A 20,300-nucleotide genomic window follows, 5' to 3' on the forward strand; every position below is an offset into this window, starting at 1 on the left:
GGGGGGGTCTGGCTTTGTGTGACGGAGAGGAGGGGGAGGGGGAGGTAAAAATCGTCAAAAAAAGCGTGACGTCATTTATGGATGACCCCTTGTGGGTGTGTGTCTTGACCTCCGTCGAACTCCTGAGACTGACTAGCCAAACCCCGGGGGTTCAATCGAACCCAGGTTTAGAACCACTTCACTTCACTAACGTAAGAGTGTATGAAGCACGTGTAAATTTAAAGTCTAAAGCAAGCTTTACGAAGCTTTCTCTACCATGCCATATATTTATACTTTCAGGAGATGAGCTGAAAGTGACGTGTTATTTTAACTCACGTGATGGGGCCAAGGCTAGAAATAGAACAGTTTACTGGGGAGAGGGGTCGGATGTAAGTTTGAACAATAATTTACATTTTGTTTTATTTAGGCGCTTATTAAAATGTTTTTCTTCTGATTTCAAATACTTTATATACTTATGATATAGTATAGAGATCGCAATTATTGTAAAGTGACGACTAGTCTAAAGTTACAGAAGTTGTGAGTTACATTGACAAGTTCCATCCAAATTCCACCTCCCCCTCGCCCCCCCCCCCCCCCCCCCCAACAACAATATAACTTTCCTAGAACCATAATCGATAGGTATCAACTATCAATTAGTTAACTACTGTTAAACATTTATGTAATGCTTATGTTTCTTTCAGGGTGAAATGTGCTACGCTTTTCTCACCTACTTCCCTAAAGTTGACAACTTTGACCAGTGCATACAGTTTGACAAGTACGACATTTGTTCGCCTAGCGGCAGTAAGAAAACATGTTTATGTTGCACATTTCAGTTTTTAGGTGTTTACTAGATACATGCATATTTAAACAGTACTTAAAACAGCGAAAACTCTATGAAACTAATATGTCAATGAGTCCACCCAGCTATGATTCCTACCTGACTCATGTTAGGGAAAGTAAACGCGGCTGGGCATCTCTATATATACCGAGTCACAGAAACAGATGAGCTCTACTTTTTATTACTTTCATCCAGTGTTTCTTTCAGACATTTTCTCATTGGGGGAGAGGGGGGGGGGGGCACATATTTCCGGGGGGGGGGGGGGATGCAATGCCCCGTAAAAGAGCTGAGCTCATCTGCCCTATTGGGTTGGTAAGTAGGTCACCAACCAGTTCTATGGCTCATGCAGGATTTATTGAGCTGTAGAACTGGTTGGTGACCTACTTACCAGCCCTATTGGGAGTCATCCTTAAATGACGTCACGCTTTTCTGGACGATTTTCACCCCCCCCCTCCCCTCTGTCACACGTCGTCACAAAAAGCCAGACCCCCCCTAAAATGACGTCACAACTCAGCCTACAAACCCCCCCCCCCTCAAAATAGCAGTTGAATTTTTTTTTAAACATCGATATTTTTCTAAAATGTTGTCTGAACTCTGTCAAAATAGAGTATTTTCATCAATTCCTATTACAATTTATTAAAACAATTTTCTAAAACGCGAGATAACGTCTAAAATTCGTTTTCTAACATTGCTTTTTTTATAATGCAAAAGTGTGTCGTCGCACCATCTGAACCCCCCCCCCCCTCATCACAAAATTACGGACCCCCATCCCCCCTACGAGTTTGACATCATTTATGGACTACCCCTTGACAGCCAAGTACACTGAACATTTAGACAAGTGTAGGGACTATGTGTCATACCAGTGTTTAACAGTACCATCTAAATGACATTTTATTTTTTAAAAGGGGGTGTTAGGATACTGGTAGTGAATATCAGCTAATACAATATCTCTGCTAACCCTAATAATTGAACCTGATATTACAATACTACTAACACACATAGTCTTTTATTCAGATAATTCAATCAAATTTATTTTTATTTCTTATTTTTAGTTCTATACGTTTTTACAATACGGTTTTTGTATGTTTTATTAATAGAAAACTGTGTGTGTTAAGTCGTTATTTGAAGTTTTGCATGCTGGCATTACAACTAGGTATTAATTAAAAAACAAATAAAAATACTAAACATGGTTTTATTTTTAATAAATAAAAGTCATCACAGTTATTTTTATGTACATAAATTATTTATAAGCTCAGCTATATAAAAATTTCAACATGTTCTTTAGCAGCAATACAGATTTTTATAAAAATCAAATAGAATCATATAAACAAATTAAAAGTTTTATTTTAAATGTAAATATAAATAATCCATACTGAAAATATACCGTACAAGAATAAAGTCATGCAAAAAATGTTATAAGCACAATTTTTTAGATGTTTACACTTTGCCTGTGTTTTACTTTGAGATATTTAAAAATGTTAATCACTTTGTAAAAATAAATCCACAGCTGCTTTGTTAGGTGACTGCAGCTTTGGAGGGTTCCAAAATTACTTCAGTACAGTCATGGCTGATGACATCATCAGAAACTGTGCATCAGGTGGTCAAGTTTATGATCAAACAAAACTCTGCACCATCAACTGCCAGAGAGCTCTTCAGGATTTTAAAGAAAATCCTTGTATGGAGGTAAAAAAAAGTTCTTCTTGAAATTTATTGGTTCAGTAAGATAGGGTTAAGAATATAATAATATACGGTCATGCAGATAAAATATAATCCTTTTAAATTATTAATATGCCAGGTTTTTAACAGTGAAAAGCAATTTTTTAAAATTTAACTGGTGATGGGCAGTATGGTAAATAAAATACTTATGGATTAGTACTTATCAAGATCATTTTATAAAAATAAACAAAACAAAAATTATATATACCTATAATGTTGTTTTAACCTTAAAACAATAGCTGCTTATATGAATGCTGCATTTAAAACAATAGCGGCTTACATGAATGTTCATGAAATAAAAAAATGTTTTTCCATTGTCCACAGGACAGATTAGGCAAATACGCGATCAGAGTCTACCTGTCAGGTGTTCCTACCTGGCCACAGGTAGCTAAAATTTTAGACGCAGCGGAAAAATATTGCTTGGATTAAAAATGTTATGTAGGTTTCTAATAAATACCTAATAATAAAAATTTGATTATTGATGTTATTAAATCGTGGTTAATTGCTTATTTATTAATTGCTTATTTATTAGAATACCAATACAAATATGAAAATAAATGTGTGCTAGAAAAAATAGATTACACATACGTCTGTGTGTGTATTAGTAAATGCCTATGAATTAAAAAATTTTAGTTATCAAAGTGTGTAATACATCTTAGCTAGCAATACGTGATGTGTTGACAAATGATGTCAACTGAGGTGCTGGCGCTACAACCAGCACACAATGCCTTGTTAGGCCTGGCTGACTACAGCTTTAAAGGGACGCCATAGAAGGCACACACCACGCCTTGTACTTGAGAGATGATTGCCCTCAAACATTCCTGCCATTTCTGGCTCTTTATCGTTCCTAGTTTTCTGGAGAAAAATTGTAAAAACAAATATACTTTAATAAAATTTAAATATTTCAAAAAGAAATTTTAATAGATAAAACTTTAGAGTTGTACAAAACATATCTAATTCTACAGGATTAAAGAAAATACTCAATTGTAAAGACAAAGTGCCCAAAAACCTTTACCTTAGTTCGAGGTTATGTTAAATATAGTTTTATAGATAAGAAACAATATACAAATTAGCATGCAGAGTAGGATAGTATTTTAATGAAAGAAAAAAATTTTGAAGTAAAAATTAATTATATATATAGTTAATAATAAGGATAGGCAAATATTTAGCTAGTTCCTAACATAATGAAAAACAGATGAGTACCTGTTGATAAATCTCAGAAGACAAAATAGTTTCTCCATCTGTGTGTTTTGAATCAGTTTCATAAAATATTCAGTGACCATTTCAACATCATCAACACAAGGCTCTATGAAATAAAACAAGAAAGTAAAAATCATTGATAAGATGTGTTAAAATTGATAGTTCATTTTGTTTTTAATTAAGCTTAACAAAAATAGCCAAGTTTATTTAGTGATTTTATATTTCTTTATTGAATCTGTATATTATATCTTTAGTTAAGTACAGAAAAATTCAATTAATTTTTATAAATAAATTGCAATGTGAAGAAGACCCATAATAATTTTTATCTTTGGCATACATTGGCAAGTATACCCATATAAGCCAAAATTTTGCACCCATATAATAAGGTGACATGGTATATAATAATTAAACTTAGTTGAAGGATTCTAGAACTAAGTTCAGGTAAACAAAATTATATTTAAACTTCTTTGAATGATTCTGACAAAATTAGTGTCTCTAAATCATGACTAACTAATGAAACTTAAAAATTGTAAGATAATAGTCTTCCAAAGATTTGTACAGGAACTAGATAACACAACATGTTTGTCTCCCTAGAGGTAAAGCCTTAGTGCCTTCAATTTCTCACATGCTTCAGAATCTACTATGAAGTTATTATCACGTTAGCATTTAATGGAAACAATTATATCTAATTTAAAAAAATTGTAGAAAATGTTTCAAAAGTTTTACCTGGGCTGGAGGTTAGCCATTCCTTCAACAACTTTCTGACGTCATCAAGCATTGAAGCATGACACAGTGTAGCCTCCTCACTGACTTCACGCACTGCCTCAGCTGCACATTGGTGCAGAAATAACATTCATTAAAATTTACACTTCTTTACAAGTGCCTAAGTATGTTAGTTAACTTCCCAAGACAAAAGTTACTGGCCATGAAAAAAATTACTTCACATGAAAAAAGTTGCTTCCCATGATAAAAGTAACCTCCCTTGATATAAATTACTGTACATTTTTTTTTTTAATTTGACATCCATTAAAAATGTGACTTATTGTATTTTATAAAAGATTTTATGAGTTTCTTACCATTTGGTTGAGCTTGTGCTGCATCTTTCTAGAAACAAAATTATTTTTTTTTTAAAAACAATTGGTTGAAATTCAGATTTAAGTTTCTAGGTTGAGACTAAGGTATATAAAATATGGTAGTTAAAATGTTTGTTCACATCTGTTAGGTGTGTTAACAGGTCAATGCCTTTGAGGACAAAACTTTGCTTGTTGAATTAAAGCTTATTTTTTTAAATGTAGCAAATTTAAATAATTGCTTAGGAGACCTACTGGGGTAACCTTTGGGACATGAACTTGTGAATCTTCAGCGATTCTTTTAACTGGGCTCCTCTGTTTCCTTTTGGCTGGACTTTTTTGTTTCTTCTTCCCTGGGCTACTGGACTTGCCTTTTTTAGAACCCCTGAGAATTGGTTTGACAATGGACTTTGTGGGAGATTTAAATATTTTCTGATGAGAGAGGAAACCGTTAGTTGACAACTGAGCAAAATTATTTCGTCATGGTTAAAATAAATTGTACGTAATAACAAAATTTTAGTTAGTAATGGTAATAAAAGTACAGCAACATACACATCAACAGATCAGGCCTTCTCAATACAATGTGTACATTCTCATGATGCACAAAGATCCGTCGCATGTAAACGTTTCTTACAAATCACATCACCACACTTTACTTCTGATATTTGGTTCATAATTTTAAATTTACCTGAGCTGCCTGTTTGTTGGCATCTTGCCTGGCATATTCACCTCGCAGTTCATTTTGTAAGTTTAAAGGGAGAGCACTAAAACAATCCATATCAAGCTGAAAATTAAAAATAAAAATTATGAGATAATAAAGAATTCAAAATTTATAAATAAATGTCACTACTTTTGTCTTAACAGAATAACAACAAAAAATTGTGATAAATGCAAAAAAAAAAGGACATTTGATATTTTTAATTATCAGACAGACCTGAGATAAAGAAGGCAAGACACCAGTATTTATATCATCTTGATGAAATCTATTATTTGATTGGCCAGGCCTATTGTCAACTGTATTATCATTGGTAGAATCTGCTCTTAACTTGGCTTTAATCAATCTCTGCTGTTTTCTTGACCTTATGTCTTCAAGAATTTCCTGAGCTATTTCACTGGGTAGCTCCTGTAGGACATCAGTATCAATCTAGAAAAATAAAAATAATTAAATTTAGATTAAAATAGTAAACTGCATTTTTTAATCACATTTTTTTAGTGTGGGTCAATAAAATTGAGTTTTTCTAAATAGGATTTTAACTTTATTGTAATTTGGACACACAAAATGATGAGTAATAGACAAAAAGCTACTCAGAAATATTTATTATAAATACATAATTTCTGCTTTTTAAACTGAAATGTCAAAACTGATTATTGAAATTTATTTTTTATCGGTTAATAATTAGCTATATTTAATGGTTAGATTTGAATACTTAATAATTATATAGTAGTATTATAACAAGCATAAATTTGTATTTTTTGACAAGTTAAATATAAAAATGGTAACTATAAAAATTGATAATTATAAAAATTTTCTTTAAAGACTAACCTGCGATTCAGATAGAAAATAAACATTATCATCATCTGCTGAATCTCTTCTTGAACTAGGGCCTGCTACAGGTTCCCTGCTGAGGCCTGCCACAGGTTCCCTGCTGGGGCCTGCCACAGGTTCCCTGCTGGGGCCTGCCACAGGTTCCCTGCTGGGGCCTGCCACAGGTTCCCTGCTGGGGCCTGCCACAGGTTCCCTGCTGGGGCCTGCCACAGGTTCCCTGCTGGGGCCTGCCACAGGTTCCCTGCTGGGGCCTGCCACAGGTTCCCTGCTTGGACCTGCCACAGGTTCCCTGCTGGGGCCTGCCACAGGTTCCCTGCTGGGGCCTGCCACAGGTTCCCTGCTGGGGCCTGCCACAGGTTCCCTGCTGGGGCCTGCCACAGGTTCCCTGCTTGGACCTGCCACAGGTTCCCTGCTGGGGCCTGCCACAGGTTCCCTGCTGGGGCCTGCCACAGGTTCCCTGCTGGGGCCTGCCACAGGTTCCCTACTTGGACCAGCTACAGGTTCCCTGCTGGGGCCTGCCATAGGTAGGGGCTGCCAACTATTAGATCCGGCCTCTATATGTTTACTTGTTTGTTGTTTATCTAAAACATTTACATCCATTTGATTATCTTTAGCTGAAGTACTGAGATCCTGATTTGGATTTTTAATCTCAGTATAGTTTTTATGAGTTGAAGAGTTACTAGTTTTAGGAGTGATCTCCCCATGATGGGCTAAGAAAGATAATTTTGTATTTGAATTACTTCCATTTAGGGCAGAGGTGGGAGTGGATGTTCTTGGCACTGCTTTTGAATTTTCCATTGCAAAATTGAGGATGGTTTGTTGTTTGCTCCCTTGAACATTGCTGCGTCTGCTACCATATTTGGATGACCTTTCACCTCCAGGTCTGGTGTCTTCTAGCTTGGTTATCTGAATACCAATCTAATGGGGAAAATTAATTAAAAGATTTTTTCAAACATTACTATAACATCACATTTAAAGGTTTTTTTTTAGATTTCTGAATGAATAACTGTTCATATAAAAAAATCTGACACTTACCCCCCTCACATCAGCAGGGTTAACTCTGTGTGCACGATATAATGAAATTACCTCCCTAACAATTTGTTGGGCATCATTTGTTGCTACAGGGAGGCAACTGGATTTATTAAATGTATTACATATTCCATGCCCTGAAGTGATATAAAAAATATTTCAAATAAATATTGATATCAGAATATCTATATATATAATTCTCTTCATGGGGACCATAGAAGACACTACGTAGCTTAGCCACCACCCTCATCCCCACCTGTCAGGTGAGCTGTGGTTCACCCCGAATGTTTACAATAGTAGAAGTGGTTTAAATAAGTGACGGTTGTTAGGGGCAGATAATTTAGTTTTTAAACAATTTGAAACTAAGAGAGATAATAAGTTCTGCTTGATATTTTCATTGTCGTCTGTAAACGGCTGCTTTCACTGGGATTGGTGGGGTGGGAGGGGGGGGGGGCAAGGGGGTGGGGTAGTGTCGAATTCCCAAATTATGAATTGTTGATAAGTAGAAAGTACAACTACTAGATAGCGGCGTACGCTACGTCGCGGGTCGGCTTGTATATAAATAAATTATGTATATTAAATATAATTTTTAAATCTTTTAACATTAGCATAAATTAATTATACCCATAAACTTGGCAGTCTCTTGGGGTGCATCTGGACGTCTGACCATCAGTTTGAGTACAATACTTCGACCTTTGACATGTATAGCATCTAATCGCCTTTTGACTTCTTCTGAAAGCTCCTCTAAGAATTTGAGAACCTCAGACTCCTGTTAACAAAATTATTTTCACAAAAGTTACAAAAGGTGAATGGCACAGTTCACAAACCCCAGCAGGTAAGTCAAATAAAAAAAGATTTTTCAGGGTTAAAACTCCCGATCATTCTGTTGTGGAAAATGAAACTGCCAATTGATAGTGTAATGTTATTTCTGGACTTTTAAGAATGTCCACTCTTTACAGGTCTACAATTATGACTATTTAATTGTCTTTAATTCTGTCCCTGAGTTAACTCAGCTCTGATGGGTACCTGACTCATGTTAGTGTCATTAAATGTGGTTGGGCATAGAACTATCCATAACTGACCACACTATCCAAGGTCACAGAAACAGGTGAACTCTACTTCATCTGCCCTATTGACCATCTGGTTCAAAACTGTAAACTTTTTAAAAAAAATAAACTATTAAAATAAATGAGTAACTATGAAGAGACATCTAGACCTTGGTAAAGACAAATGAGTAACTATGAAGAGACATCTGAAGCTGTAACCTTTTACATAAACTACTGTAACAATGAGTAACTATGAAAAGACATCTGAAACTGTAACTTTTTTACATAAACAACAGTAGCAAATAAGTAACTATGAAGAGACATCTAGACCTTGGTAAAGACAAATGAGTAACTATGAAGAGACCTTGGTAAAGACAAATGAGTAACTATGAAGAGACATCTAGACCTTGGTAAAGCGGATCCCATAGTTGACATCAGCAGACACAGATTTCCTCTGCTTGTCTCCCCTTATGACCCGGTTATCTTGACCCAGGCTGTAGTTGTGCAGGGACTGGCCAGTTTTTGGGCCAAACTCACGGCACAGGGTGGACACTGGGATAGCCTGTAACTGACCACATGTCTCCACTGATAGCTTGGACAGTTTTTGTGCCATTGAGTAGCCAACACCTTTACAAAAAGTAACAAGTGATATTAATATATCATGTTTTATTTAAATACACAAAATTCTAGTATAGGTTAATGATTTATTTGACAAATGGGCAGTGGTAATCAGACTTATATTAGCTAGTAATATAGTGCCCCATTGCTAGTGAAATAATAAGATTTTGATTCCATCAAAGAAAATTACTGCAAAACTAAGCCTTGTGAGGTTGATGTTGAAATAGTTTACTGAAACAGTTACCCGAAATTAGAAAAACAAAATGCATCCAGAAACGAGATTATTGTTTTATTAAATTCAAATAACGTTCACACTATAATCTGTTTTAAACATGCAGATTGTAAAATAATTTAAGAGACTGAAATATTAATGAAATAATAATTTTAAAAGTTGCAAGAAAGTTGTGTTAGTGAACAACAACATTTTCAGCAACAATCTTGACTCCTACCTGGCAGATTTCTCACTGGCTGGTCTTTGATGAAATCCTTTGCCTCAGTGACTGAGACTTGATATTGCCCATTTGGCTTAGCTTTTCTTGTAGCCAGCCTGGCCAACAGGATATTAGGACCTAAAAACAAATTGATCACTTGTTTACAAACAAAAACTAATAACTAAATAAATAGAAAATAATAATTACAATAATAAAAATAATAAAAAATAGATACCATATATATACATATATATATATATATATATATATATATATATATATATATATATATATATATATATATATATATATATATATATATATATATATATATATATATATATATATATATATATATATATAGGCCTATATATGAATTATTACTCATTATATATTAATTATCCTTTTAAACAAGGACAAACCCAAATAGTTATGTATCAAAGAGAAAAATATGTCTACCTAAGCCTACATATAAAGACAGTGACATGTTGACCCACCTATGCCCACAGAAGCTGGGCAGCTGGTTCTGTCCATCATGTCTGCCCTCAACACAGCAGCAAACTCCATGGCTGTGGCTCCTGTGTCTGTCAACACATCTGTGCAGTCTATGAACATCTCATCACAGCTAACAGCCTCTATGTCGTGTGTGTAGCTGAGACAGAAAGCATTAGTACAACTCAATACGTTTGTCTTCTGAGAAACAAGACATGGAGCATTAGTACAACTCAATATGTTTGTCTTCTGAGAAACAAGACATGGAGCATTAGTACAACTCAATACGTTTGTCTTCTGAGAAACAAGACATGGAGCATTAGTACAACTCAATACGTTTTTCTTCTGAGAAACAAGACATGGAGCATTAGTACAACTCAATACGTTTGTCTTCTGAGAAACAAGACATGGAGCATTAGTACAACTCAATATGTTTGTCTTCTGAGAAACAAGACATGGAGCATTAGTACAACTCAATACGTTTGTCTTCTGAGAAACAAGACATGGAGCATTAGTACAACTCAATATGTTTGTCTTCTGAGAAACAAGACATGGAGCATTAGTACAACTCAATATGTTTGTCTTCTGAGAAACAAGACATGGAGCATTAGTACAACTCAATACGTTTGTCTTCTGAGAAACAAGACATGGAGCATTAGTACAACTCAATATGTTTGTCTTCTGAGAAACAAGACATGGAGCATTAGTACAACTCAATACGTTTGTCTTCTGAGAAACAAGACATGGAGCATTAGTACAACTCAATACGTTTGTCTTCTGAGAAACAAGACATGGAGCATTAGTACAACTCAATATGTTTGTCTTAACTGGATTTAGCTTTATATTTGTTTAGTTAAGACATGAGCATTAGTACAACTCAATATGTTTGTCTTAACTGGATTTAGCTTTATATTTGTTTAGTTAAGACATGAGCATTAGTACAACTCAATATGTTTGTCTTAGTGGATTTATATGTATATTTGTTTAGTTAAGACATGAGCATTAGTACAACTCAATATGTTTGTCTTAACTGGATTTAGCTGTATATTTGTTTAGTTAAGACATGAGCATTAGTACAACTCAATATGTTTGTCTTAGTGGATTTATATGTATATTTGTTTAGTTAAGACATGAGCATTAGTACAACTCAATATGTTTGTCTTAGTGGATTTATATGTATATTTGTTTAGTTAAGACATGAGCATTAGTACAACTCTATATGTCGTGTGTGTAGCTGAGACACAAGACATGGAGCATTAGCACAACTCATTACGTTTGTCTTAAGTGGATTTATATGTATATTTGTTTAGTTATTTGGTATCCAACTAGAAGAAATGTTAGGATTCTGTATTACCAAGCATATGGATAAATCACCCAAAAATGAGATTTACTTGACTAGAGGTCTAAATACCTAGTGTATGGTGTATGTAGCCAGAGACCAAATAACCTGGTGTATATTTAACTTACTTGCTAAAGGCCTAATTAGCCGGCATGTAGTTAGATTACCTGATGTAAGGCTAAATTACCCAACCATAGACCAAAAATAACCTGTTGTTTGCTAAATTACTTGGTAAAGGCTAAATTACTTGGTAAAGGCTAAATTACTTGGTAAAGGCTAAATTACTTGGTAAAGGCTAAATTATTTGGTAAAGGCTAAATAACTTGGTAAAGGCCAAATTAGCTGGCATGTAGATAGATTACCTGGCAACTACATCATAAAGGATCCTAGAGATTCTGTTGTACTCCTCAAAATTGTAATGAATCGTCTTCAGGTTGGGACAAAGTTTTAGAGCTTGACCCATAAACATTCCATTTTTAACACCAGCCTGAAGAGAAATATTTTGTTGTTAAAAATATATTCAAACTATTTAAAAAAAAAAACTATTATTACTTTTTTCTTAGAAATCTATTAGCACTATAATAGTGCTCTTAAATTGTTATAAAAGTATTTAGCTGGTCAACTTCGATTGTTTTGAAGAACAAACTATACAATATAAACAAATAAATGCATGAGGATTAGAAAGGAGTCCATTAAATGAAGTGTGAACAGACTACATGTTGCATATGTGAAAAGACTACATGTTGCATATGTGAACAGACTACATGTTGCATATGTGAACAGGCTACATGTTGCATATGTGAACAGGCTACATGTTGCATATGTGAACAAACCTTTCTAGCCTCATAGCTACAGGATGCTATTTCTGCCAAAAAGTGGAAGGTTTGTGTGAACAGACTACATGTTGCATATGTGAACAGACTACATGTTGCATATGTGAACAGACTACATGAGGCAGATGTGAACTAACCTTTCTAGCCTCGTAGCTACAGGATGCTATCTCTGCCATGGAGTGGAAGGTTTGTGCACCAGTTGACCCTGCAGGTACAAGGTGATCATAACCTCTCTGCTCATCCTGGTCCTCTTGTAGAACTGGGAGATGAGCAAACAAAATTAATTTGACACCAAAATATTACAACTAGTATCGCATATAACTGGGAGATGAGCAAACAAAATTAATTTGACACCAAAATATTACAACAGTTACTAGCATCGCATATAACTGGGAGATGAGCAAACAAAATTAATTTGATACCAAAATATTACAACAGTTACTAGCATCGCATATAACTGGGAGATGAGCAAACAAAATTAATTTGACATCAAAATATTACAACTAGTATCGCAAATAACTGGGAGATGAGCAAAATAATTAATTTGATACCAAAATATTACAACTAGTATCGCATATAACTGAGAGATGAGCAAACAAAATTAATTTGACACCAAAATATTACAACTAGTATCGCATATAACTGGGAGATGAGCAAACAAAATTAATTTGACACCAAAATATTACAACTAGTATCGCATATAACTGGGAGATGAGCAAACAAAATTAATTTGACACCAAAATATTACAACTAGTATCGCATATAACTGGGAGATGAGCAAACAAAATTAATTTGACACCAAAATATTACAACTAGTATCACATATAACTGGGAGATGAGCCAACAAAATTAATTTGACACCAAAATATTACAACTAGTATCGCAAATAACTTGGAGATGAGCCAACAAAATTAATTTGACACCAAAATATTACAACTAGTATCGCAAATAACTTGGAGATGAGCCAACAAAATTAATTTGACACCAAAATATTACAACTAGTATCGCAAATAACTTGGAGATGAGCCAACAAAATTAATTTGACACCAAAATATTACAACTAGTATCGCAAATAACTTGGAGATGAGCAAAATAATTAATTTGATGCTAAAATCTCACAACTGGCCTCCAGTCAAGTCCAAACAGTAAGACATTTAACAATTAAAATCATATTTGAAATTGTAAGAAAATTTTTCTTTATTTTATTCAGTTAAAATACATTCAAAATCTAAGAATTTTATAGCTGCTTTGCAAAACAACAATATTAGTTCTAAACAGTAAAATATTTCCTAAGTTAAGTTTCAGAAAATTCTTCACGAACAAATAGTTTCTATTTTTTTCTTTATGACATAGACTGTAAAGAATCAAAATATTGTAACATACTGAATAGTCACTGTTGAATGCATTTATCATATTTTAAAGAGTAATTGTTCCTTTTTTAATCCCACATTTTTCCTAATCTTAAAACAAAAACAATATATTTTCCAAAACTTTCCATTAGATGAAATGTACACAACAAAAGTAGTAAGTAACTTACACTCCTCAGTTGAATCCATCATTTTGGTAGATTCACTTCTTTTATCTCTGTCAGTCTTCAAATTTTTGTCACGTAACTTCTGCCACTCCACTTTTTCCCAGGCTAGGTTGGAGCCAGACGTAGGGTTAGCTCCCCTGCCCTTTGAATGGGTCACAGCCACTGGTTGTCCTAATTCACACATTTAAATTGTCATCATTTGAAGTCATTATTTTTTTAAATTATATTTTATAGTATCAGTTAATTTAAAGAGAAATTTTTAAATTAAAAGCAGTTTTTCTATACTAAAACACATTCTGAAATTTGCTCATAAATGTATCAAGTATCCCGTTCACTACATAATTGCAGATAAAGTTTATGAGCTCCATTGCAAGATACGTTGAGCAAAGGTGTGGTCAGATGGTAAAATTTTCAACTGCTCAGTTTAAAGTCTAGACTTCAAATAACAGGTTTGAGTCCACCCAACTCTGATGGGTACCTGACTTATGTTATAAGAACAAAGGTGTGTGGGCATAGTGCTGACCACACTAACCCTCACATGTCAAGGTCATTGATAAATGAATTATTTTTTATCTATCCCATGTGTCTTTAGTACGAATGGGAAAAGATGATGTTTGCAAGATCCAAGAAAATATGGGTAAAGAAATTGCTTAAAATATATTAATATTTGTTAATAATTATCTGACAAATTTTTTTTTAAAATTACAATAAATGGTATTACTACTCTACGAAAGCAACAAAAAACAACAACTTTATTCACCTCTTAGATCAGGCCTGGTTAGGAGACCCACAGAAACAAAAAATGAATCCATGTCAATGTGCATGATGGTTCTCTCCGCTATCCCATGATGCCCTGAGACAGGTGTGGATGTTATCCCCGCGTGGATGGAATTCTCCACATGGGTGCGCCTCAGTTTTTCTCTGCCAGGGAACGAACAATGTTCTGACTGCTGGATCTCTGAGACGTAAGCTTTTAATTCAGCGCCCCATTTGGAAATGTGGTGCAGTCTTGAGTTGGAGTAGAATTCATTTAGAAAGTTTGCCTGGCCTGCCCTTGGCATGGAAGGTTTGTGGTGAGTTTCTCCCCTTTCTGTTGTTTTTGTAGCATGTTTATTGGCTGCATTAGCTGTGTGACTTGGTGAATCTGTAGCCCTAACTTGTGAAGTAGATGCACTGACCACAGGAGGCAGATCAAAAATAGGTAAAGTTGTACTTACATTTGTTTTATTTGGTGATGTTTCTGATAATGTTTTATCACTGGATGTTAAAAGTTGATTTGTTAGCGACGATGTTGAAGGAGTTACCTGTGATTTTGGTGTAAGTTTATCATGAGTGACTTCAAAACTAGAAGTATTTTGTTTCACTGCTAAACTGGCATTACTCATGGAAACTCCTACAGGAAATAATTTATCTTTACCAGCTAAATCGAATCCCTCACATGGCTCAAGCTTAGAGGTGTCTATAAAACCATCACAACTATTTGAATCAATCACGTTCGGAACATCAAAACTTCCAGAATTAGATTTCCTAAATTTTCTCAATCTGTAAATACGAGATTTTTTTCTCTGTTGGTTTTCCCTTCGGCTGAACTCCATGAGAGAACACGCAGTGTTTTCGTCATCAGAATTATAAACTATTTCATCATCAGAATTATAAACTATTTCATTGTCAACATCACTGGGTTCAGTTTTACAAGAATTTTCTTCTATAGAAGGAAAACCTATCACTTCACGTGCCTCGTTTTTGGAAACAATTTCTTCTACGAAAGGTATTCCATTCTTTTCTTCACATACCAAATCAGCAATTTCACTGTTACAGTTGTTGTTCAGAGGGTCAAATGGTGATGGCTGACTAGCTTTAATCTGTGGCATGTAATCTGGTTCAGTTATACTCTTTCTGCTTTGTTCAACTGCCGCAATTAATGATGGTTTAAGTTGAGGACTTTGTAACGAACTTGATGACACTTCTTTCCTATCCATATTTAATTTGGTGTATGGGTTCAGCAGCAGGTAGGGGACATGAGAGAGACGCTTTCCTGCTTTAACACTACAAGGGGCAGAAAACAAAGGCGTTTTAAAATATGGTCAAATATTTAAACCAGTAGGGCAGGAAAGTGAAATGTTTTAAAGTGTGGTTAAAATATTTAATCACATAGGGCAGAAAACAAAAAAATTACATTTTAAACTGTGTTTAAACAATTATTTATTCTTAAGAGCCTAATGGTTCTCAATCTAAGGATACACAGAGTACTACCACTATCTAGGCCTATAGATCTTTACACAACAAAATATTTAGACTTCAATATTGAAATTTTTAGGAAAAATTAAGTGATTTTGAAAATACAAAGACTAGAACCTATTTTCTAAAAATCAACAGCTAATTTCTAATTTTTTTAATATAAAAATAAAAAAAGACTTGAAATGACCTGTCTACAATCCAGTTTGGTTTGACAACAAGCATTGTATTTGCCAGTTTGAATTTACTGTTTGGAAGGTTGCTGGCGACAATGTGGGTGACCCTGGTCTTGCTGAGATACTGTTCAAATCTGCCGCCATGGTGCTGCATCAGACGCTTCAGCTCATCAGACGACGGCACTTGCAGAATTTAAGCAGACAGACATGGGACTTTTTAGACCATGACATTTTAAATGACATGAGATTTTTTTACATGTGACTTGTAAAACATACTACTTTAAATGATATGTGACATGTTAAACCATCACATTTTAATTAAATGATATGTGACTTTTTAAAACCTCAAATTTAAAATGAACTGTGACGTCTTACATTTATTTTAAACTAACATTATATAGCAAATCAAATATTATTTCAAATACTTAGGACAAGATTTTTTTTGTAATAAAAATGTAATGATTGCATACCTGTATAGCCATTTACATAAATGGCCACTCCAGCAAATATGTTTGAACTTTGTCCATTTTTATCTACATTAATATCAAATTGGTCATTCAACTTCTGTCTCTTAGCTTGCATGTAGCTTCTCTGGTAGTGATTGAAATGGAAAAACCATCAATAAAAATCTTAGCCAGCTTAATTTTTAATAGCAAAAGTTATGCTGATCAAAACTAAGTTTATGGATTTGTAAAGCCACTTTATTTTATTCATGTAATTAGTGAGAAATATTTTCACAACTACAAAAATAATTTAAAAAAAAAAAATGGAGTATTGGTATTACTGATGTTCTACTCTTGCAAGAATAGACGTATTAGGTTGTTAGTCATATTTTAATCTCAAATTTAGAGTTTTAGTTTATTATGGTCAGAAATTTGGGTTAGGGCTATAATTGGACTTGGGTTAAGGATAGCAAGTCATTATGTATTTATTTACTACTAGTAAAGTAATCTAACACCCCTTTTTAAGAAAGATTATATTATTATGGTATTATCTGATACTGTATAACATATACCAAAATAATCATTTGTTACGTAAAATATGATAGAAATAAAATATGTACAAATCCTGCCCAGCCATCCTCAACTTGATTTTTTTTTTCTTTACGAGCCCGTTTGTTTAAGCCCGATGTTTGTTTTGTAGTTGATGATGTGCTCGATGCCATCCCTTAAGCGTGGTCAATCTAAAATAATTGAAAAAAATTTAAGTTATAATAAAGTACTAATCTTGACCTAAGTAATAGTCAATAAAACTAGTCCTAATGATGTAAAGTTTTTGTCTGCCTCTTTGGTCAAATAAATTATAATGAACAGATAGAATAAAACTGTTCTTTTACTTTCTAGATTCTATCATTTGAGCACTTAAGTAAACAGAAATAACATCTGATTAAATGTTTGATGAGATATTATTAAGTTAGGCCTATAGTCACATAGTGTAATATTTTTTAAATAGTTTTGTCAGTTTGAAATTAATAATTTAATGAGTTTAACAATTAAGAGATCTAATTTATTATTAACTGCTAATCATTCATTAGGCCTAAATTAATATTTAGGATAATCTATCGTTTTGGGTACGTAAAATTGCCCGCGGCTATTAATGTACGATAACGTTACCTCATTGTCAAGGCTGTAATATAAGTATATTGTGATATGTTTGTGTCAAATATTATAGATAAATGAATAATAAACCTAAATCAATGGCTAAATATATCAATACAGGCCAGAAATTAACTTTAAACAGTGACTACCCCCTGAATCTCGCGCTTTAAGTCTATAAAAATAAAACTTTAACAAGATGGCTGCTATAGTAAATGAGCATGCTTGCATCTGTTGAAAACATCGCTAGTCTTCATTTATTACTGAAAAGTTTTAATTCAATTGTTTAAAAACAGGTACATAAATGAAACAAGGAAACATTTATGTATTTTTCAAAACATAAATCCTCCTCAAAATGTGAAATAATTATTAAAATGGGAGAAGTCACCTGTTTTTCACATTACTATTCACATTAATTATTAGTGTTGAAGGGGATCGAGATTTATCTGCCAGTGGGTTTGAACTCGAGACTTTGTTCGAATTTATCAACCATGAGCTTTTTGCCGACTCGACCACACCTCCAACACAATTAAGCGTTACGTGTCAACTGGTTATGCGCCATTGAGGCCATTGACTCCGATTTCAGCCTGCTTTTCTTTTTGGATTTGCTTCCATAGCCTTTGTCCAACCAAGAACAAACTACAAGGCAGCAGTTGTTTAATTTTGGAGTTGTCTCTCCTAGAAGAGTGGCTGTCCCCAGCTAACGAGCCTCATCTGCCCGAGGGTTCGAACTCGAGACTTTCCGGTTTAGCAACCATGAGCTTTTACCGACTCGACCACTGACCCCCACGATAGATTACAATATTTAGTATTATAAATTAATAGAAATCATGATCCTTGATTTGATTAACAAATTTACTTAGGTAGGATCTAATAGGCTATATTCGCTTTAATAAGTAATACATTTCATTAGACTATATTTTCTTAAATTTATGCATCAACTTTAACTCTACGGCCTACCTCAGCCATTTAATGCTGAACAAACGCGAACGCCCACTGCTCGAAGATTTCAAGATACTCTCACTCAACTTTCAAGATACTCTGAGTCTTGATACAACGCTAAACAAATTCAACATCTCAGTAATATAATTGGATCTATTCGCATTCTATTCGGTAACATTTAGTCTACGAACAGTTTTCTTTTATCTGAAAATATGTTAATTCTTGCCGTAGCACGTAGGTATTGCTGAACTTTTCATTGTGCCTAGTTTTAGATGTTATCGATATTTAAATAGACATTTATCATTACAGTGTACTTTTATTGTTTATAAATATTTCTAAAAGTGTGATTCTGTTTAAAAAGCAAAACAAAATCTAATTTAAAATAATTTTGTAAAACAAAATGTTGTTTAAAACTTAGTATATTAAGGTTAAATAACGATTATTAACTATTAAGTAACTTTTATGTTCACGCATTATGTCTCCACCTATTTGTTGTACCGTATAAAAAAATCTCGTTAGGGATGGAGCAGTGTTTCTTTCAGAAATACTTCTCCGAAGGCACTTGATTCTTTCTGGAGGAGTGCTTACATCTCCAGGGGTGCCGGGTGGTGGTCGGACACTGATTATTTATATATTCTATTATAATTATTTATTTTTCTGTTCTGTTTGGGCGGTGGGGGGGGGGGAGAGATAAAGGCTTATATATATATATATAGGCCTATACATATATATATATACGTATATATATATATATATGTATATATATATGTATATGTATATGTATATATATATATATGTATATATATATATATATATATATATATATATATATATATATATATATATATGTATACGTATATATATATATATATATATATATATATATATATATATATATATATATATATATATATATATATATATATATATATATATATATGTATATATCAGAGGCGTAGCGACCCTTCCCGGCCGGCGTCCGGGGACAAACTTTTCGATTTGCACCCCCCCCCCCTAAAGATTTCAATTTTCACCCCCCCCCCCTCAACCTTTCAATTTATTTTCCAACCCATTTTGGCGCCCCCTTAATTTTGGTGCCGTTACTGTGATGATACAAATAAATCTTATCTTCTTCATAAATATGGTGGTGGAAATTTTTTAAATTAAAAGCATTGAACGTTTTTTGTTGTAATTCTCGTTTTTTTCCCTTTTATATTGAATACTTTCTAATAAAATAAATGAAACACTATTTTAAAAAAATCTTAATCTTAATGAAAATATCAACTTGACATGTTTTGTCTTTTTTTAAATTAAAGTAACATACTTTTACCTTTTTACAGTGTATTTATATTTTAACTACGTCGTTGGTTGGGAGTTATAGCTGATGTCCAAATATTTATTTCAGCTATTTAAAGGGAGATGACTATGGATTCTTTTTATGTAACTTTTAATTTAATGGCTATTTCCCGTATATGCTTTCATATTTATCATGTTGCCTTACTTCTGAAAACTCCTTAGAAATTCCCACGTATAAAACCTTCAACGACCAACAGTTAAAATATTCCTATTTTTACGTTGGTTGTTGACTTTTTATCCTACTTTCTGCTGGTTGTTTATTCTGATTATCTCCCTTGGTTGTATCTTTCATCACTCAATGGGGTTTGTTTTAACCGTTTTGGCT

General features: G+C 33.6%; 2 protein-coding genes across 2 annotated transcripts in view; one reads left to right on the forward strand and one right to left on the reverse strand.

Annotated features, from left to right (window-relative positions):
• LOC131953058 (dopamine beta-hydroxylase-like) overlaps nucleotides 1-3,029 on the forward strand; it is a 13,615-nt gene extending 10,586 nt beyond the window's left edge. The window contains exons 7-10 of the mRNA XM_059316073.1: nucleotides 280-368; nucleotides 681-780; nucleotides 2,325-2,500; nucleotides 2,858-3,029. Of these exons, the coding sequence (XP_059172056.1) occupies nucleotides 280-368; nucleotides 681-780; nucleotides 2,325-2,500; nucleotides 2,858-2,962 (470 nt within the window). The 3' untranslated portion in view covers nucleotides 2,963-3,029. The remainder of the gene's footprint in view (nucleotides 1-279; nucleotides 369-680; nucleotides 781-2,324; nucleotides 2,501-2,857) is intronic.
• A 35-nt stretch (nucleotides 3,030-3,064) lies between these two features.
• On the reverse strand, nucleotides 3,065-17,215 carry LOC131953059 (DNA repair protein REV1-like). Its single transcript, XM_059316074.1, has 20 exons — nucleotides 17,146-17,215; nucleotides 16,553-16,673; nucleotides 16,097-16,265; nucleotides 14,432-15,717; nucleotides 13,675-13,842; nucleotides 12,275-12,396; nucleotides 11,667-11,791; nucleotides 9,971-10,125; nucleotides 9,492-9,611; nucleotides 8,831-9,051; nucleotides 8,003-8,147; nucleotides 7,385-7,515; nucleotides 6,347-7,267; nucleotides 5,738-5,947; nucleotides 5,492-5,587; nucleotides 5,059-5,235; nucleotides 4,810-4,837; nucleotides 4,460-4,561; nucleotides 3,737-3,839; nucleotides 3,065-3,388 (listed from the first exon to the last, which is right to left on the reverse strand). Exons 2-20 carry the CDS (start codon nucleotides 16,662-16,664, stop codon nucleotides 3,280-3,282), a joined length of 4,500 nt encoding a protein of 1,499 aa, XP_059172057.1. The 5' UTR covers nucleotides 16,665-16,673; nucleotides 17,146-17,215; the 3' UTR covers nucleotides 3,065-3,279.
• Between the last annotated feature and the right edge of the window lie 3,085 nt (nucleotides 17,216-20,300).

Source organism: Physella acuta, unplaced genomic scaffold, assembly GCF_028476545.2.
Source record: "Physella acuta isolate Inbredline_101_S28 unplaced genomic scaffold, ASM2847654v3 ptg000903l, whole genome shotgun sequence".
Classification (NCBI taxonomy): Eukaryota; Metazoa; Mollusca; class Gastropoda; family Physidae; genus Physella; species Physella acuta.